The sequence below is a fragment of the Hypomesus nipponensis genome, chromosome 15 (genome assembly GCF_054491055.1).
Source record: "Hypomesus nipponensis isolate SF chromosome 15, ASM5449105v1, whole genome shotgun sequence".
Classification (NCBI taxonomy): Eukaryota; Metazoa; Chordata; class Actinopteri; order Osmeriformes; family Osmeridae; genus Hypomesus; species Hypomesus nipponensis.
Genome location: NC_140375.1, coordinates 3,196,249 through 3,217,721, shown reverse-complemented (window position 1 = coordinate 3,217,721; position 21,473 = coordinate 3,196,249). Strand labels below are relative to the sequence as shown.

The following is a 21,473-nucleotide window of genomic DNA, read 5'->3' as shown; positions in this document are numbered from 1 at the left end:
AGTATCGATTTGGCCTCATTCACCGATGAGTCATGTTCACATCGAAGACTGAGGCAAAGATTTTACTTTGACGGATTTAAATGGGAGACTGTTTTCTCACCTCAAAAGAATGGTAATTGAGTCTCTAACTCTGAAAGCATTTGAAGTCCTTCACTCTGTCTAAAGTAGACCGGTGTGCTCCCACAGTTCAACTCTGAACTCTGGGCGGCTCCATTGGATCCCATTCTTTTTAAATAGACCTAAAAGAGGCCCTCATTTCCTCCAAGTAGGATAAAATGCTGCCAATTAACCCACTCCAGAAAATCAACCCCACAGCATACCTTTCATCTTGTTAATGGTAATACAGTATATCGTTAACATGGTCAGAGGCCAGACAAGATACACAGAAGGGGACAAGAAACTGGAGAAGAAAACAAATAATGGCTGTAGACTGTAGCGAATATGGAGTACAGAACATGAAGACAGTGTTGTGTTCATATCAATGTGTTTTTTGCAGACCTGTGACTGTGAGATCTCTCCGCTTGGCTAATGGCTCGGCCACAAAGGTTAGTTGTTTTGTTATTAGAGGCTTGATCAACCTAACAGCTTTTCTTAATAACATTAATGACCCTTCACTGAGTAGGTGCTTACTGCTGTTTACTCCTCAGCCAAGCAGTCAGTGGCCTTGATGACCATTTATTGGCAAGCCAGTAAAGAAAATCTTGGTATTATATTAACGATGCTTTATTATGAGGCTTCCTGCTTGGAACAATGGCTATGATTATGACCTTCATTTTGGGCTCGCACACCTGGGACAGTCTTGATGGCCATTGACCAGGACCAGAGTGCAAAGCAAGTGTGACACCCGCAGGAAAAGGATGAGTGACCATTCAGCATGTGGACTGATAGACCCTTGAGTCGACCCCTTTGTGTCCTAATCAGAGAGCATTTAGATAGATGTTTTCAATTAAACAGTTGTGGTGGATGAAGTAGACATGTGAAGCTCTATATAAAGTGATTTGTTTTGTTTTTATGCCTACAATATGTCACAACAGATATGAAACTGGAAACATATTATTGAGGCATTAATTACCTTTTCTGTTGTTTGTATCGAAGAACACAAACTAACACACCCACACACAAACATAGACATACACAGACATACATACATACATACAAAATAGACAAACATACATACATACACACAAAAGTGTCTATATATATATATATATATATATATATATATATATATATATATATATATATATATATATATATATATATATATATATATATATATATATATACAGTACCAGTCAAAAGTTTGGACACATTTTCCCATTCAATTGAATGGGAAAGAATGCTGCCACCTTTAAATATGCCACAAGTGTTAGATATATGCACTCCCACATTGATCTCAATGACTCTCAAAGACAGTTTGTGTTTTCAAAGCCGTCCATGTAAAACAGCCCCATTAGGGGTAATGCATCCATCAGGACAGGAATGGATTTGTCTTTCTGGTTGGATCAATGGCTTGGGATGGGGGCCTGTGTATGGAGGCAGTAGATAGTGATTTATGGAATTCAGGAGGAGCATGTGTCTCAGAGTGACACCTCCAGGGATGGAAATGGGTTATCTGCTGTTAGCAATGGATGCCCCATGTTTAATTTGCTGTCTGAAGACAAGCCCGGTGTGGGGTGTGTGTGTGTGTGTGTGTGTGGGGGGGGGGGGGGGCTTCATTTTGTCAGGTTTCTTTGAACGACACAGTGATTCACTCTGCGTGCACAGACGAACACGACACCTTTTTTCCAGCTTCGCTTTCCAATCATCCCATTTCTGTGTGCGTTTTACGTCAAAAAAAAGAAGGAGAAGACGTTACACCAGTGGGCACTGCCAGTCTCAGTGGTCGGAGAATGATTCACAGACTTCATGCATATTCATGCCACTCTCCATCGTGTTTGGAGTTGCTTTGGGCCTCTGCCTCTCCCTTTAATTAGAACAGAAGAAGAAGAAATGATGCTTCACAAAGAGGACTTGCAGGAATTCATGGACCGATAGGAATCGTTCTCTTTTGTGCTCTGATTTATCCCGGTGAATGGCGAAAGATTTCGCTCGTTTTAATCACTGTTCCTCTGAATTGAAACAGGCCATGGCTTCGGCAGCCATTGCCTCCACAGCCTCTCGCTATGAATAGCCGAGTAGACCTGTATTGAAATGCTCTCGCCGCAATATTAGGCGGCTCGCACTTTTATGTTTACAGCTGCTTTCCTTGTGTGCGTGCAGCGGAGGACGCGCCATCATTCTTTATAGCCGACTATTCCTCCCCGGCGTAGGCAGTGGCAATAAAAGGAGCAGCTGTGGAACACTGTTTTGAGCAGGGGAGGGGAGGAGGGGGGGGATATATAAAAAAATTAAAAGTGTCATTCATCTCGATATGATGCACTCGGGTCCTGTCGTTTCCATTGGTTTTCAAGAGATCTGTTTTCGTCAATCGGGTGTCGTCTCGATTCCACCGCGTGGAAGGGACGGAGAGCGGGTGTTACTCAGTGGGGAGTGGCAGCCGTTCGAACCCGCTTTACAATATGTAAATACGGCCCGGGGCTGGCAGGCGATCCGTGTGAAGGGTTAGGCGTGGGTGACCGGTCACGGAGACAGGCACGGCGGCTCCTCGGTCGCGACCGTTAAAGGATGGTGATGTACCGTTAAGGGGGGAGAGCTCTCTCCCTTTCTCTCTCTCTCCCTCTCTCTCTCTCTCTCCCCCTCTCTCTCTCTCTCTCTCTCTCTCTTTCTCTATTTCTCTATTTCTCTATTTCTCTCTCTCACTCCCAGTTCTATCATTCCATCCTCTCTCTGTTCTCCACTCCTTGTTATCGCAAGTCTCTACCCCCCCCTGCCCCCCCCCCCCCCCCCCCACCCGCCCGAGCCTCCCCTCTTCTACCTCTAAACCTCTTCTTTTTTTTCTCGAGACCACTCTAAGACCATTGGACTATTGTTTACTGCCATAGCCTAGCTCCCGGGGGCCTGATAAGGCCCGAGCCCTGGAATGGAATGGATTTATAGGTACGGGGTTGGCCACTGAGGTTTAATAAAGTACCACTATCGGTGACAAGGCAGGCACACTGGAGCAGACACCGAAGGTCAGAGGGTAGGGGAACCACCACCCACCCCCTCCCTCCCTCCTTCCCCCAATCTCTGGTGGAATACATTTTTAATCGACCCTGCCTGAAGAGTCTCAGCTTTTAAAGAGGTCCTGGTTGGGTTTTTCGGTCATGCCTTGAATGACAAGCACTGGAGGAGTCTACAACTCCCTCAGTGATGGTGAAGAAGAGGCAGAGCAGGAGCCAGGGTAAGGCTACTATACAGAGTGCTCTCTGCTCAACCCTTCCATCCGCCTTTATAAACGCAATGGCGTCCCCTTCTCGTATAGATAATCCAGAGTAAATTACATTTCAATAAATCATGCCCCGATAGTCAAAGATATATGGATTTACTTGCGTGAGAGGTCAGCACTTGGAAGGTTGTAAATATTTAATTGATAGGAGTGATGCGTTCCCTGGATTAGCATAGTGCCTCATGAATAACCATGAAGTGCCAAATTCAAGTAGGGGAAACTGCAGGCTACTAAAATGACAGTGCAACACTAAGTGTTAATCCAAATAAAACAATTAGGGTAATTACACAACCAGTACTATGTAATTAGCAAGGGGAGTTACACTTCAAAAGCTATTTAGTAGCTAAAAGTACTTGAAACGTGACCGTTGGCAGTATTGATTTCACATTTCCTTCACATTTTGCTGATTCTTTAGGCCAGCAGGAAGTGTTATTTAATTAGCTTTTGCTTTCCTCTTAGACATAGAGATGCCAAGGCCATCTGTTTGTGAATAGGATTATCTGTTCATCATTCAGTAGAGTACTTTGACCTGAACCTGATACAGGCAGACACAGTGGATGGAAAGCGCGCTCCACAAGACGGCACTAAGCTCAGTATCGCCATGGTATGATTTGCCATGTTTCACTTTTTGGCTGATATCTGGCAAGTAAAGAGGGTGGCTGACAATTTGGGATTTTTTAAGAGACGGAAAGCAGTGGCAAGAGATATTTGTGAGTGACACATATACGACAGCGCGTGAGTAATATAACTGCCTGCTAACAGATGGGAGACGGAAGAAGAAACAGGCGCACTGGCAGGGTAGAGAGAGGAGTGACACTGAAATAAATGTGATTCCCCTCACCTGATAGGTCTCTGCCGACACCCAGCGCCAGTCCATCTTTGATCCACAGGACAACGCCGTGGTAGCCAGGGATGGAGCAGGGCAAGGTGACAGGCTGGCCGGCCACCACCACCAAGTCCTGGGGCTGCTGGGAAAACATGGTGTCGACTCCTGGAGGAGGAGAGAAGGAGGGGGGGGGGGGGGAAGGGTTAGATAAAACAGCATTTTCCCATTTACCAGTCGAAAGGATGCCGTGTTCAAGTCAGTCCGCAACCCTCCTCGTCATCACCACCACCACGACAGAACGAGCCTCATGCATGAGGAAGGGTTCGGCTAAAAGCTCGCAGGAGCACCACACAGGGCAACCGTCGAATCATGCGTCGTAAATGGGTTACGACGATGAACCGATAGCATGGCCACGTCAGCCAACTCCTTGTCTCCAACACACATTAAGTCAAGTTCACACGCGTGTCCTCCAAACCAGGGGGAACTCAGGTGGAACGCGTGGTGTGACGGACCCCATTAAGAGTGAGGGGAGTGGAGGTGGGGCGAGGGTGGAGGGAGTGGAGGGGAGGGGAGGGGGGAGTGGGCGCTGGTGGAGGGAGTGGAGGGGCGTTTGGGCGGGGCAGAGGGGATGTGGAGGTAGAATGCCACTTAGGGAGATGTGATGCTGACATGCAGGATGTCGCCCTCGGGGGCCTTTGTAGGCATGTCTCAGCGCCAGCCTGCAGACTCACACACACACACGCACACACGCAAACCCTCCTACCACACTCCAGCTAGAAATGTGTCTATGGTGGTGGGGGGTGGGGGGTCGGGGACTGTCATGTGGGCCTGGGCTGGCGTATGCAGGGGCCTGGTTGCTGCCACGCTCTGAGGCAGACGTTCTCTGAGGTGTCAGCTCTTCCAGCTCTCCGTGTTTACCAGGAGCTAACATTCCCTCAGAAGCTCGCCTTCGTGTGAAAAACAGCCCATTCATCAAGATAGCAGGATGTGTGCGTGTGAGGACGCGCGAGAAAGTGCCTGGTGTGTTTGTGTAGGGTTGCGGGTGAAGGAATTTCGATTGAGGTTAACAAGTGACACGTCTGGCCTCCCAGTTCAGGGCTTGGCTCTGCTTTGATTTTGCTCTTGATGTAGCGTTTTTCATTTTTCAAAACTTTCATGCTCACTGGGTTGGAATACTAAAGACGACCTGGAAACACTGCTTTACAAACTGTCCTTCATAATCAAAATGTAAAAGTGAGGGTATAACTATATATGTCTGTGCTAAAAAAGTGAGTGGTTGATAAAACTGACTGATGGTCTAAATTCCAAACTTGGCATCACACTATCTTTCAATGATGACAATACATACTGTCATTCTCTTCTGCGGTATCTTTATTAGGTTGTCATTTGCATAGATCCAGTGGTAGTTACTTTATTTAGTAAAGTTTCTGTCTCAAAGAAAATCTACATTGTTTTCATCTGTCAAAAGTAGTAGGCCATAAATTCCCCATCAGTTTACAGTTCCACAACGCAATGTGTTTAATCCAGTTGAAGCATGGCATTTGTAAACATATCAGTCACACTCCAGCTCAGGGACTGGTGACAGATAGCTTGTTGAGGAAGACGGCCTAAACGTGTGCCTGCATATTGATTTCATCCCTCTCCCTCTTCATCTCCTCTCCTGCCTTCTCCTTCACCTGTATCCTGCCTCTCCCCTCCATTATTAAATCAACATCCGAAACACTGTGACGTGACGTGAATCCCTGAGCATATATTTGGGGCTATTCATCTTGTCTGCCCGGAGTTAACAGGCTCTCAAACCAAGTTTCCCTGTGACATTTTTGTTTTGTCGGCCTACCGTGCGTTAGCCCGACAGCCTTGTTGGTGCGGGTCCCACGTGAGGGCTTTATCTTGCCTGTATGCGGCAAGCCAGCTCAGCGACGCCGACACATGCTAGCAGAAACGACGAGGTGGGGAATCTCTTGGCATGTGTCAGAGCAGGCGAATGCTCCTGAGAATACCGCCCGCATTCGGTTCCTATCCGCCCAGTCAGAATTGCTATTATCAACCACTTCAACCTGGGCTGTAATTGATTTAATGTCGGAGGCGTCTCTGTGCTAGCAGCGCTAATACCCCCACACCTTCTACCCCTTCCGTTCGCGTCGCTCAACCCCTCCCCACCCTCTTCGCACCGCTTTAAAAACCTTTCTGTCATCGGAGCAAATTAGTCAAATTCGGATTATTTTCACAGTAGTTGCCACAAGGCCCTTGTCAGGTGCTTAGCTTACCAGTGAATATGATTATGCACGGCATAGTACAATCATTTTGATTAGAGCTAATTATCTAATTAAAATATTAATGACTTATTACACGATTATTTTTTCAAAAAACAACTGCTGGAAAGTTGCATATAGCTATGGTTTCTTATAGGAGTGATGGACATGCACGTTATTAGATTTTTTCATGAGAATATCAAAGTATCCTATATTATGATATGAAAATGTAAGAACAAGTGTCAGATTTGAAGTGTTTTTCTGTAAATCAAGAGTCCACTTGAAGACACAAATAATTTACTGTTAAGACCAAACACACACACACACACACACACACACACTATTAAACATACCCCGATCCTTCACCAGATGAATGGAAATGAGATGACACAGCTCCAAAGCCATTGTTAGCATCCCACACACTGCCCCTAACACTGTTCAACATGAATACATAACTATTCTTCATAGCTATGAGTATGAGGCAAGAGTAGCAGAGGTCCCTTTCAAGCAGTCTTTCTTTAGCTCTTGCAGATGCTCTTTGAGAATTTGAGGGCTACAGAAGTAGTTAAGAGAGAGAAAGAGAGAGAGAGAGAGAGAGAGAGAGAGAGAGAGAGAGAGAGAGAGAGAGAGAGACAAGGGAAATTGAGATTCACTCTTGTACAGACAACAAACAAGCACCACCTGGCATGGAGCACTTGACCAGCGAAATGGAGATCTGCTCCATTGACACGAGAGCACCACATACACGAGCCACATACAAAGGTCAAGAAAGGAATGCAAACAACAGACAATTCAAGTGTGTGTGTGTTTGCGATTGTGTGGCTTGTAAGTGGGAGGGTAAGGAGGGAAATCTGGTTCACACGTTGGCTCCTTCCCTCTGTGGTGGCACTGGGTGGAAACCACAGCGCCACGCGGCATCTAAGGCTCCAACGCATCTGCTGGCTTTACGCTCTGGTGGTCGCCAAGGCGATGTTGGCTGCCTTACCCTGCCTTCCTCTCCCTGATGCCTACCCCCCCCCCCCCCCGCCCCATTCCCCATCTACCTCCTCCTCTTCCTCCCTGGGCCAGCCAAGCGTGGCGCGCAGCCGAGAACAACGTGTTCATCTCCTCCTCCCCTTTTTCTCTCTCTCTCTCCCTCCCTCTCTCTCGCTCTCTCTCTCTCTCTCTCATTTTCTCTCTCTCTCTTTGTCTCTCCCTCTTAATCTTCCTTTCTCTGTGTCTCTCTCTCTCTCTTTAGAATACCATACACTGTAGGTGTACGGAACGGGGGAGGGGGTCGGTGGGTGTGTTTGATGAAACCATTATATTATTCAAGCAAGGCCTGATTGTGTGGAGGCCCTTGTAGCAGCAGAGCAGCAGAGCGGCGAGAATTCTCTGAATGATGCTTCCTTCCTTCGTCCAGCCAATGGAGGCCAATAAAGAATGTGCTTGGTGAACAGCTGATAGGAAAGGTTGTCTTCTTTCAACTGCTAACGCCTCTGAGTTACTTGACCTCTTGAGTGTCCCACTCCCCCTGCCCTGCCCCCCCCCCCCCCCCCCAGAGTGGCATTGAAGCAGCCCTTTTTCTGGAACAACCTTTAAATCAACGCTTATTCATCCTCTTCATTCTGATTGAGCTCCGTGGGTCAATTCAGGAAGTGCGTGCGTGTGTGTGTGTGTGTGGGGGGGGGGTTGATTAGGAATGTAGGGTTGTTTTGAAGAGGAGGAGGGCTAGGAGAGGCGGGCAGTACCAGGCTCTCTCAATGCCTCCCAGCACTTTGTCTCGCCTAATGTTTTCATTTCACTCCAGATAATTTGTTTACCGTTGGAAACCGCCACCGCGTTTCCACACACTCCAGTGCTATTTGCACCCGCCGCTAACTGCATCGTCGCTGTGGCCCAATCTCGCCGCTCTCTTTGCCAATCAGCGAGAGGGAAATTACCATTACCTACAGCCACAGAGCCACAGCCAGGCCACTTGAGATGACTAATCAGTGTGTCCGACAGTGCTGCGATGCCTCACCATGTGGCGCCGGGAGCTAAGCCACGGATCATAATCAGGGACTATTACCCCCCCCTCCTGTCTCCCGCATTCCCAACAGGCCAGGTACAGGCGGCCGACGTTATAGCCACAGGGGAGCTGTGTTGGGAGGCAGTATTTTGAGCCACCACTGGCCAACTGGCGCGGTTTCCCTAATGGCTGTGTTGACCAACGTTGCCCTCCTCTTCTCGCTTCCAACCTGCCTAGCTCTGCCTCCCGCGGGGGCCGTGCTGTGGCCGCGCGCCGTTTGCTGTGTGAGGCGGGAACACAAGCCGGTCACGGTGAATATTTGCCACGGGGAGCGCCTGGCAAACCCCAGCTTGCTCCGACGAGAGTATGAAAGGAAGGACAAAAGGCTTGTGTTTTTCGACTACCTCCAAGGAAACCCAAGTCCAATTAGAAACATTGTCCATTCTGCACTCTGGGAGCCCCACCGTTCTATTTATGTTTTCTCCAAAGATGAAAAGCTCCCCCAACTGAAGGGAAATTATCGAAACTCCACTACAGGCTTTCCAAAATACCTTTTTGAGGACATCCTAACGGATAAAAGGCTCCAGTGGTTTCACTAATCCAAGCCTGAAGTTGGTAGTAAACACAAACCAAAGCCATATGGATTATTCTTTCTGAGCCTGTTGCTTCCCTAATTGAATTCAGCTCCTATCAGGCCATTCCTGATCGCAGGATCAATCTGATCTCCCTATCTCTCTAACCCTGCCTCCTCGCATCATTCCATCGTCGCCGTCAAATGTTTATCAACCTGGTTTATCAGCTGTTGCATCAATATGGCTTAACAATTTAATTAATTAAACTATCTGAAACAAGACACCCCAAATTAGCCGGGAAAGTGAGCTACTACCACCTATTTAGAATATGATTTTGCAGCTAAAAGACTACAAGTATCACAAATTAGTTTGGTAAATAATGCCAATGAAGAGTAAAAGGGGACGGATACCAATCAGAGGTTTGCATAAAAACTCGACTGCAAACTTTCAAAGGTTTCCATTCAACCCTAACCGTTTCACACCTCCAACCTCAGTGAATTTGTTCCACAAACTCTTGAAAATAATGCAGCTCAATAGCCTTGTTCCAGTCCTCTCAAATCGTGTAGCCTTGCCTCTCAACGTATTCAAGCGGAATGTCATGTTGGGGATTGACAGCGTAGATTTACAATGCATTCCCTTCGTTCTCCTTGCCAGTCATCCTTCTCTTAGAGACAGAGATGCATGCCTTTGACCTTCATCGCAAGCTCTGATCAGTCCTCAGCTAACCACTCCCCCACTCTCCAAGTTAAAGTCTGGGTGACGGTTGATGCATTGAAATATCTCCAGCTTAATCACTTATTTACCAAAAGCAATCACAAAATAGTTCTGGGAGTGGACTCATTCATTTAGAAGAATGCAAAGCATTAAAGAGCAAGTGTTTACCTTGCAAAGTTCTCTTTGTTGCGAGGTTCTGACAGTGTGCTGTGCTTTACTGCTACACCTTAGGAGAGCCACACATCTTTGATGCTGTTCATACATGAATTTGAAATGTGCAGAATGCTATAGACACAATGGAATGGAGACAGTTATGAAAAGGTTATGGTCCTCCTAGAGGGGAGCACCTCATCCATCTTTATGAGACCACGAGGAAAGAAACACACCTTTTAGGATGCTGTACACACACACACACTTACACGCACGCACGCACACACACACATGAATGTCCTAATATGGATGACTAATGTAAGAATAACTGCTGAACGAACAGCAGCTTTTGCTCGTGTAAAGGAAAAAAGGCAAGCAAGATCCTTGCCAGGAAAAATAAGTTGAATTACAGGTCATTATATCCTGAAGGTCAAATTCAAATCAACTAGCCATTCCAATTTAATTTATTCAAAATATACGACTAATGAGTCTAATATCACAAGATTGTGGGTCACCACATGATTGCCTTATTAACTCTGATTAACTTAGATTGATTTACTCCCTAATAAAGCTTAATAGACCATTTAAAGGGTCACTTTCCTGATGTTTGGTCATCTACTGTAGTCTAGACACCACAATATGATTTAACATGCTCATACACACACAGACCTGCCCCCGGATATTAATATCAGGATGTAGTTTGAATGGCATTAGCAGGATATTGGGTGGCCTAAGTAACAAAGCTAACTGTTCCTTTGTTGTGATTTCTCTACAGACCTGTAAGGTTGTTTTAAATGAGGCCGAACTCTGGTTCTATAAATAAAAGCTCTGGAGGAAGAACAAATGGTTGCATTGCCCACCAAGAATAACTCACCTTTTATATGCAGGGCCTGTTATTACACCTGGAGCCAACGCATATGAAATACACTAAGTAAGCTGTTCAAAAGCCTTTCTGACGGTAATTGCGTTCATATACTGCCGACCACCAAACTTTTAAGTGTGAATAGCATTTGACAAAGAATACACCTTTGAAAGGCTGGTCAAATGTTTAACTACCTATTACTTTATGCATTCATATACGTACCTACAAAATACAATGACTACCTGAGGTCCACATCACACTACAAGTTGTGTGTGTGTTGGTGTGTGAGAATGTCACATCACACAACCAGCCTTGAGGTTTATTCCCATAATTTAATAAGAAAATTCTTAATTCAAATATTCAGAGCTTTTTATATTACATGTCTTCCAGACACATTCTCATTCCTGATAGTTCATCAATATCAACCAAATTGAATTCCTCAGCCACAGCTGGCAAAGTTACATTAACAATAATGAATATTTCATAAAGAGCCTGTAGTATCCATTAGATATGAGCGCACGTTGCATTTGGAATGTACAAACCCATTTTCCTAGGACGTCCACTGTCCAAACAAATAAGCAGACACATGATCCACCAGCCCTCCCTGCAACGTGATGGCTGCAGCACTAATGAAGATTTGTCTCCGGGACTGTAAATACACAGAGCAAGGAAGATAAACAGAAGATCTACCAGAAGCCGGTGTATTTATGCCTTCTCTCGCGCTGAGCATTAGCAGCGCAAGATGGTTGCTAAGGCACAATCAAGACGGATTGCCTCCGATGATGAGGTCTAAGAATTACAAATGGCAACGGTGGGAAAGCATCACCCTTTATTACAAGCTAAGCATGCGGGAAATCGGGAGTTTCCATGCAGGCTACAGTGTATATTCCAGTTGCGCCCACTGACCATCTTCCTATTATTCAGTCTCCAAGGTAGGGGCGAATCTAGGTTCCCACTTTTGGGTGGGCTAAGCCCCTAGATAAAACCTATTCTTTTCCCTGTGACCCAGCAAAACTAGGGGGGTCTTGGGGGGGAATATTATATATTTTTTCAAATAATAATATTTTTTTGGGGGGGCTAATTAAACTTTTGCGGGGCTCCAGCCCCCAAAATAGGGCCAAGGTCTGCATTCCTCTTGGAGTTTTCATATATATAAAAAAACAAAAAAACAAGCCTAAAGTGTAGGAGGCTTTTTAGACTCAGTAGGGGATTCTTCACTCTTCCTTCTTTCCACGTACATTTCGTTTCCATTGCTTAAATTATGACATGGGAGGGTTGAGCAACACGAATATTACATTCATTGTTAAGCATTATGAACATAATGCTGCTCAACCCTCCTGATGTCATAATTTAGACTATGGAAAAGAAATGTATGTACATGGAAAGACGGATGAAATGCCTTTTAAAGTATAAAGTGTATTCCGAACCTTTCAACCTTGTGAGGGTGTCTCTTTTGGTTGGAAAATAAACCCTCAGTATATGATATGAAAAACGTTCTGATTAATGCCATGGAACCGATCTGTAACTGGTGTTTCCATGATATTTTCATACCAAACAGATCTAATACTTTATTTTGAATGAAGCTCAATGAAAAACAAACTAACCTCTCTCAGCTTGAGTGAATAGGCCTACAAGATATTGATTAAAATTATAGTGTCGTTGAGACACCTTTTTGGACTCCGCTCTTCCATAAGCACATGAAAGAGATGCCGGTGGAGAAGAAAGAGAAAGAGTTCATGTGTCTGAGGGAACTAAAAGAGGCCTTTCTGTTTCCTGGCGTCACAATTAAGGTGTCTCTTTGAGAGCTGTTACCACTTCACCTACTTTCAGCCTCTTAAACATTCTCTCCATCACCTCATGCGGAGGTTTCTGTGAGCGTTTTGTACGACCGGTAAAGGCGTCAAGGGCTTTTTGCCACAACGGTGATGCTCCCGGGACATCAAGTTCCAGCGCTCACCATTGTATGGATGATGAGGCTCTTCATAACTTGTTACGTAAAGGCTGTGTGCTGGCTCGTGAGAGACCTTGAGTCACTGTGTCATGGTGGGCTTTCATTGAAGGATTGATCAGATTCATTATTCAGTGATGAGCTCCTGGACAAGACTCTGTAGAGTTAGAATAGTTGATGGATGCGATGCAGAGACAGAGCCTTCCTTCAATGAACATGTCATACATTTAGAGGGAGAGGCACATTTTTCTATTACACGCCTTGTTACAAGTAGAGAAGCACACAGCACTGCTTTCTGCCTGGTCATATCTCATATTTTGTGGGCTGACAAGATAAAAAGTGTACCTTGACTTTAAAGGCATTGAGCAATTCCTGGCTTTTCCCACAAGGATTAAATCAAGAGAAAGGAAAGGTATTGCTAAAGAGAGCCCAATGCCATCCATTCACAACAAAAGTCACAAAAGGTTTTACAATGTGTAACATTTACATTCAAGTAGAAAAACTTGTAAGTTAACAAGATATCATATTTTAATATCCACTGTGATATTTGTTCAGCCTCCACAAGTCATTGGCCAAACATTAACATTTTTTCTCTATGAAACATTTCCAGGTGTCTGTCAGAACCATTTCTACCATATCAGTAGCCTTATAGTATATTTTGTCTGGATGCCTTTTTTGCATTTGCCAATCACTGTCGATACCTATCAGCATTGCGTTGTCTTCCATGAAGGCTAACAGGATTGTTGTGTAAAAACCTTTATCAAATTGTTCTGGATTCCACAATGGCAGTTGAAAAACTGAGATTGTGTCTCAGCAAATGTATATAGCTGTCCTAATGTGTGAGGCTACTTAATTGTCAGACAAGTGTTTATTTGGAAAAATATTATGCTATACACAATTTCAGCAGTGACTCCTACGTTGAATTGTTTCCAATGGCAATGCACTCTATCTCTACAAGGCTAGAATTGCATCCGCAGGTGGTGTCAAACCTTTCAAGTTTGCTCTTGAAAATCTGACATGTATACTCTGCTGTAGTTAGTCTTTCCCTGCAAGCTATGGAATGTAGCTTTTCCTTGATGTAAGAAAAATCTAATAAGATAAACTACGGCTCCATCAAATGGTGGGTTCAGTATGCCTCGTCTCTGGCAGATTGAACAAGGATAGGGGAGAAAGAGAGGGAAGGAGGGAGGTGGTGAGAGAGGGAAAAATGTAGCCCACACCACTTTGATTTTTCCGATTGATTTGCCTGCTGCAAGTACAAAAGACTTTAAAACAGCCCAAGGCCGCAGCTAGAAAAGGAGAGAGAGAGGAAGAGACAAAAAAAGTCGTAGATATAAGAGAGCAACTTTATAAATCAAAATACGTAAAAAAAAACAAAAAACAAAAAACATAACCAGCTCTGCGGCGGCACAAGCTAATACATATCTTAGTCCTGTGTGAGAACAGCCTCAGGTTCGGGTCCATTAAAGCACATCTGAGGAATTCTAAACCGCTCCTGCTCAGCTCTCTCTACAGGGTTCTGCTGCAATGAATTATTGTCTGTGGAGACAGAGCCTGTGAGGGCTCCGCAACTAATATATTTGGTGGAATAAGCTTCGCTAATGTTCGGATGGTCCTTGAGAAATGGGCATTTCAATGCAGGCGTCCTTACGATGGCTAACGACGCCAAGCCGGAGGTAGCTGGATGCTCGTTACGAGGCGAGGGGCTGAGACGGAAACGAGGGTTGATGAGGAATGGAGGAGTGGCAAACCATTCCAAAAATGAGCTTCACCGTAGTTCAGTGGTGAAGGCCAGAGTGTCACCGTTGTGCCAAGGCTCTCCAACCACTGCCTTAGACGGCATCAATCTCAATCGCATTTCCTTTACTGACAGAAAAATATCATCCATGCTAGCCAACACAAACATGGTCGGTGGGGGCACAGGCAGCAGCCCTCAATGAAATGGACGTGCGTCGATGATTGTGTCATTGTTTATCTTACCATGTCGAGAATAATACCAGATCATCATTTGGATCTCAGCACAAAGATCAAACTGATCCTCTTGCAAAGGATTGTAGGAAATAAAACAAAAAAAGCTCATAAAAACCCTTGTTTTGACAGCCTCCAGACAGCGGAGGCCCCCCATTTCCCTCCCCTCTTCCGCTACCCACTTTCCCTCGGAGATGGCCTCGACTCAATTTGATCTGCCGGTCGCCGTGACATTGAGAGAGACCTCTAATCAAAACATTTGTCTTTCTTTCAGTGGCGCTCAGATCGGTGAATGAGAGCTGACACCGGAGGGAGATGTATTTGTCCCAATCAGAGTCTCTGCGCGGTGACACCGCCAGGGCGAGTGTTCCGTCTCGCCGGGACACTGATGAATCCGCCACTTAGCCTTGATTCGGAGGAGCAGCTCACCACTGCCAGAGTGCCAGGTTAAATCACGACGTTGACAGCGTCTGCCACAGCCATTATGCCCTGGCAGGCTGGCCTGCCATCACCATAAACGCTGCTATAATGACCCCAGCTTGTTTATGGGTACGTAAGCTATAACTAGGGTTTTTTTCTTTTCAAATTGTGCACCCGAATGACCATTGCGTGAGTGTACAATTGTTTGTGTGTGTGTGTGTGCAAGTTGGGGCATTAGCAGTACTCAAATTGTCTCATTTGACAATTCCTCTGTACAGTCCCTCGGACATTGTGTTGTGTGATAAGCATGCTGCTCCATCTCCCAGCTTTCAGTTCACATCCCCAAATGGGTCACATGACATGGTGTCATCCTTTGAGACGACATGCCGCCACACACTGGAGCAGTCGTTTTCCTAATGCAAACGTTCGTTCAATCTTGCAATTCCTGGCTGCCCGGCCTGTCAGGTGAAACTATACTCCCCTCTTATGGCTGGCTCGCACAGAGTGAAGATCCAAAGGTCATGAAAGGTGCCCCAATGCTGTGCTGTGTATTCCATTAGAACACACTTATCTCAGGGCCGGGGGAGGGGGGTTGGGGGGGCTTCAGACGCCGGAAAGGGGAGCGCGGAGGGGACGGCGAGAGTTGAGTGTCATGTCGTAGCCGTCTCCGACACTATCTGGCGCACTGGAGAAGTAACGTTTTAACGCGTGTCGGGAGACGAGAGGGGAAGGTGTTGGCAGGCTGTCCCAATCATAGTGGCGAGATTACTGGACGAGAGGGGAGTCTGCGCCTAGCCTTTATCGCTAGGTGTGTGTGAGACCTCTGACGTGAGAAGAGGCTCCAGTGGCTCCACACACACCTGGACTAACAGGGAGCTCCTTGTATTGAGGCAGCCTTCAAGAGATCCATTTCAGTAGTGCCAACTGCAGTACACTCTGGAAAGTCATCATCCGTTAAGTATACACTTGGCCTTAAGTGCATATAAGGCAATAACCAGCCACTTTGTGTGGATATTTAATTTCACATTTCAAAGGCCTCGTGTGAAAGTTTGAAAGTTTCGCAGAAAATGTGAGCCCTCTTGCAGAAGTACTGACAGACTTCTTGTACATAATATGCTCATGTTATCGCATACAAATAAAACATATTGGTCCATTCTGTGCACCTTTGTTGTAATAAGGAGGATTTCATATTTTCACATTTTTTGACATTGATTGTCCATCAATGTCCTTTCGCAAGCATAAGACACTTGTACTTGTATGTACAAGTACTCTCAGAAGGCAAAGTATGTGTGCCCCAAATGTACAGGAAAACATCTCCTTGCAGATGTGTTTTCGTGTTGCCACTTTGTACACAACTCCATTTTCCAAGGAAATCACTCTGTCGAAACTTATTTTGCATTTTAAAGCAGTGCTTTATAGCTACGGCGAGGGCATAAAAATCACATCTGCCTTCGAATAAATAAATGGGAATTCAAAAAGGAGTAAGAAAGATGATATAAAAGAGGTAGCTGGCAGAAAACGAAGCCATTCATTTTTTATGTCCTTTACAGTACATTAGCAAACGTCATAAAAGCGAACAGCTGTGCTGGATTCTGTAGGCACAGCATTTAGGGGGACTTAAGGCAGTGATATAAATGAGAGGGTAATTATGAAAAAAAGGTTTGCCATAGATGGTGGGCAAATGGCCTTCGAATGCATTAGTATTAATCACACGTGGAGGAAGAGCCAGATCAATTGAAAACGCACCAGTTTATTTGAGCATATTTCAAATTGCAGATGTGGAAATGCACCTATTGCTCCAAGTGATCTTCAGAATGCAGTTCATCAAACGAATTGCTTTTCCCTGAAGAATAAAAACATATTATGCAGCTGGAGGAGTCAGAGAAAGATGAAGAAAGCGAGAGACGGATGTCACATTTTCCCAGATGAAGGTGTTACACTGGAGTCAAACTCACCATAAACGTGTTTGCTTCCAACCTCCAGTCTACCTATTTAAATAAAACATCCCCGCTTAGAAAACTTCAAAACTGTCTTTCGTCAGGAAAACAGGATTACTCCAAAACTACCACTGAGTATAAAAGGCCAGTAAGGCCTGTATGGGCTCTCACTGTTAGCCTAGATATACTAACCTATCATACATCTCAATCACTAGTGTTCTAAAGACTACAACTCCCACACTCTCCTCTTTGACTGCTATCCAAAAGAGCCCTGGGGGCTACTAAAGTGCTTTCACAGACAGGTCATTGTCTGGGTATCAGCTAACATAAAGCCTAGGCCTCAGAGGACTACTGGGAGTTTGATGCCAGTGCTCAGGTGAGTCTCACCCCCTGGTTACCCTCGCTGTGCCCTGGGCCTTCCCTGGGGACGCTGAGGGTACCCCCCCCCCCCCCCCCCCCCCCCCGAGTTTGAAAACCCCAGGAAAGCCTATTTTACTATGTTCCTCTTTTTCCCTTTTGCGCCTCTTGAACTTTCTGCTGCCTCCGGCGCTGCCTCGGGCCATAATTCAGCTCTCGATAGTAAGAGCGCTTTGAAAAGACATTGTTTCTGCCTCTGCCCTTTATTCTTTTACCCTTCTTCATTTCATGGCGGTTTTAGTCCTGTCACTCCACATTTTTCTGTGTGGCCTATCTGCATAGCAACTTGCTCGACTCACATCTTGCCCTGTTGTTCGCGAATCATCACAACACCCGTCCACGCTCTCCTCCAAGGCGCCTCAGCCAAACGTGGGACTTGTCAGGTCTCAGGGCGGCTAATGACGAAGTTGTTGCACCACAGGGTGCTGTCTTTGCCAACAGTGGCAGAGATGGCATGGGCACGAACGCGGCCCATGTGGTCTTTTGATGACTGTTTCCGAAAGTCAGCGAGCCTGGAGAGTTCACAAACTGTTTCACTCGTTGATAATGAACTGTGTTTCCCGGGAACGCGTTTAAAGTCGGTGTGACCAAATGGATCCTTCCCGCTCTTCTCTTATTAGCACTGCAGAAGTATCTGGTGAAGTTGAAGCTCCACACTGTTTTACTTGGGGTTGATTAGGAGCAGAAAAGGCCAAGAGTAAAAGGCGTGCGCCGATTTAGACTAGGCAAGGATCCAGGAACGACTGAGTGTGCTCTAATGAGTGTGCTCTGGGAATATTGAAAGTTAGAACCTTGCCAAAGTCACGGACTGCAAGTTTAAACTGTTGTGCCACCTACCTTCTTGGGTAAGTGCTCCTCATTATATTCAAATGAGGAAAATTCAAACTGTACCTGCTCATGATCTTGCCTTTTATCTGCGCTTCTCTGCTGCCTATGTCTCCAGGGGTTTAAGGGAGAATGTCCTGGGCAACCTAACTGGTGCTGACACGTGTTCCAAACCAATTAGAACATTTCACAAGCAGTGGCCGACTGCAGTGTCACCGGGCATGCTGGACATCCAGCTAGGCTTCAATGGTCACTGAACCGTCGGACCGCACTCACATTCACAAAGGTACAGTCTATTACCTTGGCAGGGCTGGAATATGTCTACCTTCGGGAGAGCTAGCTTGGCCACAAGGCATGGTGCCAGCCATCACACCAACAAGTGGGCAAATGCCGCATGGCAGCCCCGGCACAGCAGTGACCCTGGGCAGCCCCGGCACAGCAGTGACCCTGGGCAGCGGCGAATGGAGCTCATGTAGCTGTGATAAGGTCATGTTGAGGGATATCAGACCGGCTGACCCTGTACTGACAACCCTGACCTTTAGCAGGCTAATCCTCAGGGGGAAGGACCTCGCACGACATCTCCCCTTGCCCATAGCCACGTCTCCGATCGCTGCCCCGCCGGAACGGAACGCTGCTCAAATCTGGACGGGCAGGGCCCCAGTCTCAGCCCGAATGGTGTTCGCTGTGTGTTCGCTGCTCTGATGGGAGCGGAACTGCAGCAAGGCTGAGTGAGAGGGACCATTGCCCTGAAGACTTGGCCGACGCTGTCGCACCTCAGAAACTCGATCGCTATCGTGTCAGTCCTTTCCACCCCCTCCAGGCTGTAGCCTGCAAGCCGTGTCTAGAAACATGTATTCATCTACTGCCGTGTTCATGGTTCCTCTGGACTAGTGGTTTTGGGCGAGTGTTGTTTGTCGAGCTATTAGCAAGTGAGAAGCAAACCACTTGAATGGTTGTCACAGTTGGAGGTAATATAACAAGCCATGTGTGTGTGTGTGTGTGTGTGTGTGTGTGTGTGTGCCAGGTGAGAGGTGAAAGTAGAGCTGCTAGTCTCCCAGGCTATTCCAAAGCCCTCAGGCTGACAACTCTCTCCCACACCTGGCTAGAGAGGAGCAGATTCCCACTGTAATTAAAATGTCACAACCTGCGCTCTCTCTATTTCTCGTTCTCGCTCGCCGCATCGCTACCTTTCACTGACCCCCCCCCCCCCCACCCATCCCCCTTGATCCACAGCCAGCCTCCCCCTCCAGCCCTCATCCCCCCGTCCCCTGTTGGCCCTTGTGTGACCCAACCAGCCCTGGTCAGGGGGACAGGAGGTGTCATATCGTTGCGCCTCAGCCTCCAATTACCAGAGCTTACCCTTGGCCAACAGGAGCCAAGCGTGTGGAGGGAAAGCAGTGACTGCAGCTGTCATTGAGACGTGCCAACGGGTGTGAACAGCATGCTTGTACTGTACGAGAGTTGTTTTGTTTTGTCTCCTTTCCAAGAGATATTGAAGGTGACTTCTGGCCTGAATAGTCTCATATGGTAACCGGAAGCAATGTTGTTGCATTCTTTTAGTATTCTACGATTACCCTTTATGGTAACAATGTTGCCTAAATAGTATGAAATATTTTTTTCTAATACACAAGACAGTACTGAATAATATGAGCTAGATTGGTTTCTGTAATCTGTTTGTCAATAAAATGGTAAAAACAGGTGTTTGGTTGGATCATTGCTTAATTGGCAACAGTTTGTCATCGAGTTACAAATGGTTTTATCCACGTGGTGGTGTTTTGTCCCTGTTGATCAGACGGGCTGTCTAGGGCAGCTTCGGTAAATAACACACTGGACTAGGATAATGAACCAAACAGCGGCTTCCACAAAGGGTTTGCTTGATTGAAAATGCTCGAGTGCATGCAGACTAGATTTGTGCTAGCATGAGTGTGGGGGCGCATTAACATACAGTGCTTCTAGTGCCATCGCATTTATCCATGCGTCCTCTCCACTTTCCTCTTTCACCTTGGAAAAAAAACAGCTTCAATAATGGGTTGCGGGTCATTCAAATGTGTGTCGCTCTCTGGCGTAAAAAAGAAAAGAAAAATGCCTTCAAACATATTATCCACATGGTGCAAGAGGACATAATGGTTGCTAGTTCAATTTGCAGCTGAAGGTTTTTTTTTTTGATTAATTATTGTTACCGGCCTCCTTGATCCACATTAATGAAGTGCTTTACAGGGAGAATGGGAGACAAGAGAAGCCGTGATGAGTCACAATAATGGGGTCCAGAGTGAGGGTATGAACACTTGGTGTGAGAGAAATGTTACTTGAGAAAGTGGGCAGATTCACCTCAGGTTTTTAATTAAAAAACGGATATGATTTATAACGGCACGGGCCGACAAATTATATCCATACCCTAAACGTTATTTTCTGAATATTTTTTTTGCAAAGGCCTATTTACTATTCTGAGGTTTTGTTATTTTATTTAGTCAAACAGCGCAGTATAACAGGAATAAGCCCTCCCAAAGATTTTTATAAAACTCAAACAGAAAATTCTGGAGGGGGCTTGAGTAACCAACGGCTTGGACTGCCGTATTTGAGTCTATTGTGCACTGAAGGACACCTACACACTGTGACTGCCTCCTTTCACTACTGCGTCCTCGTTGAAACCATGTTCACCTAGTACTGCCTAGATGCCTTGCTAATGCCTTATTTCAGTGTTGTTAACCTACACAATACGTCAGTACTAGAGTAGTTTGGACCAACAGGATTAGTATGCGTCTGCCAACAGGGGGCGGGGATGTTGCTGTCCATGGGAAGCAGTAGACAGCTGGAGAGATGTAAGAATTGGATTTGCGTGCCGTGTCCAGCTTGAGAAGCAGAGGAAAGCCCCCCACGTTCATTTGATGCTGCTGTCGAAAGCTACCATGCTAACATAATGAACAGCAGGGTGCTGTAGCAAAGGGCATGCATGTCAAGTAGGGCTTCCGCTTATGTTAGCATGCCAGAGTCCATGAGAGGGAAACATTGTTTGTGTCTCCGAGATGGAGTAGGAGACACGGATGTCCCTGAAAATCTTCAGCAGTTTGAGTTCAACGTGACTGTAGATGTTCCCTGACCTGTCACCTATGCCCCCTTGAAGCCTACAATGTAGATACAGCATGTATGCTTCAAATCTATCAGCTGCCATATCACAGAGGAAGTTCACGCAGTGTGTATGCGTGTGTGTCCGTGTGTGCTGTG

The 21,473-nt window shown here is 46.0% G+C and overlaps 1 protein-coding gene across 1 annotated transcript in view; it reads right to left on the bottom strand.

Moving 5' to 3' along the window:
* kirrel3b (kirre like nephrin family adhesion molecule 3b) overlaps nt 1–21,473 on the bottom strand; it is a 139,509-nt gene that overhangs the window by 45,952 nt on the left and 72,084 nt on the right. Inside the window, exon 2 of the mRNA XM_084674956.1 lies at nt 4,212–4,361. Coding sequence (XP_084531082.1) covers nt 4,212–4,361 — 150 coding nt within the window. The remainder of the gene's footprint in view (nt 1–4,211; nt 4,362–21,473) is intronic.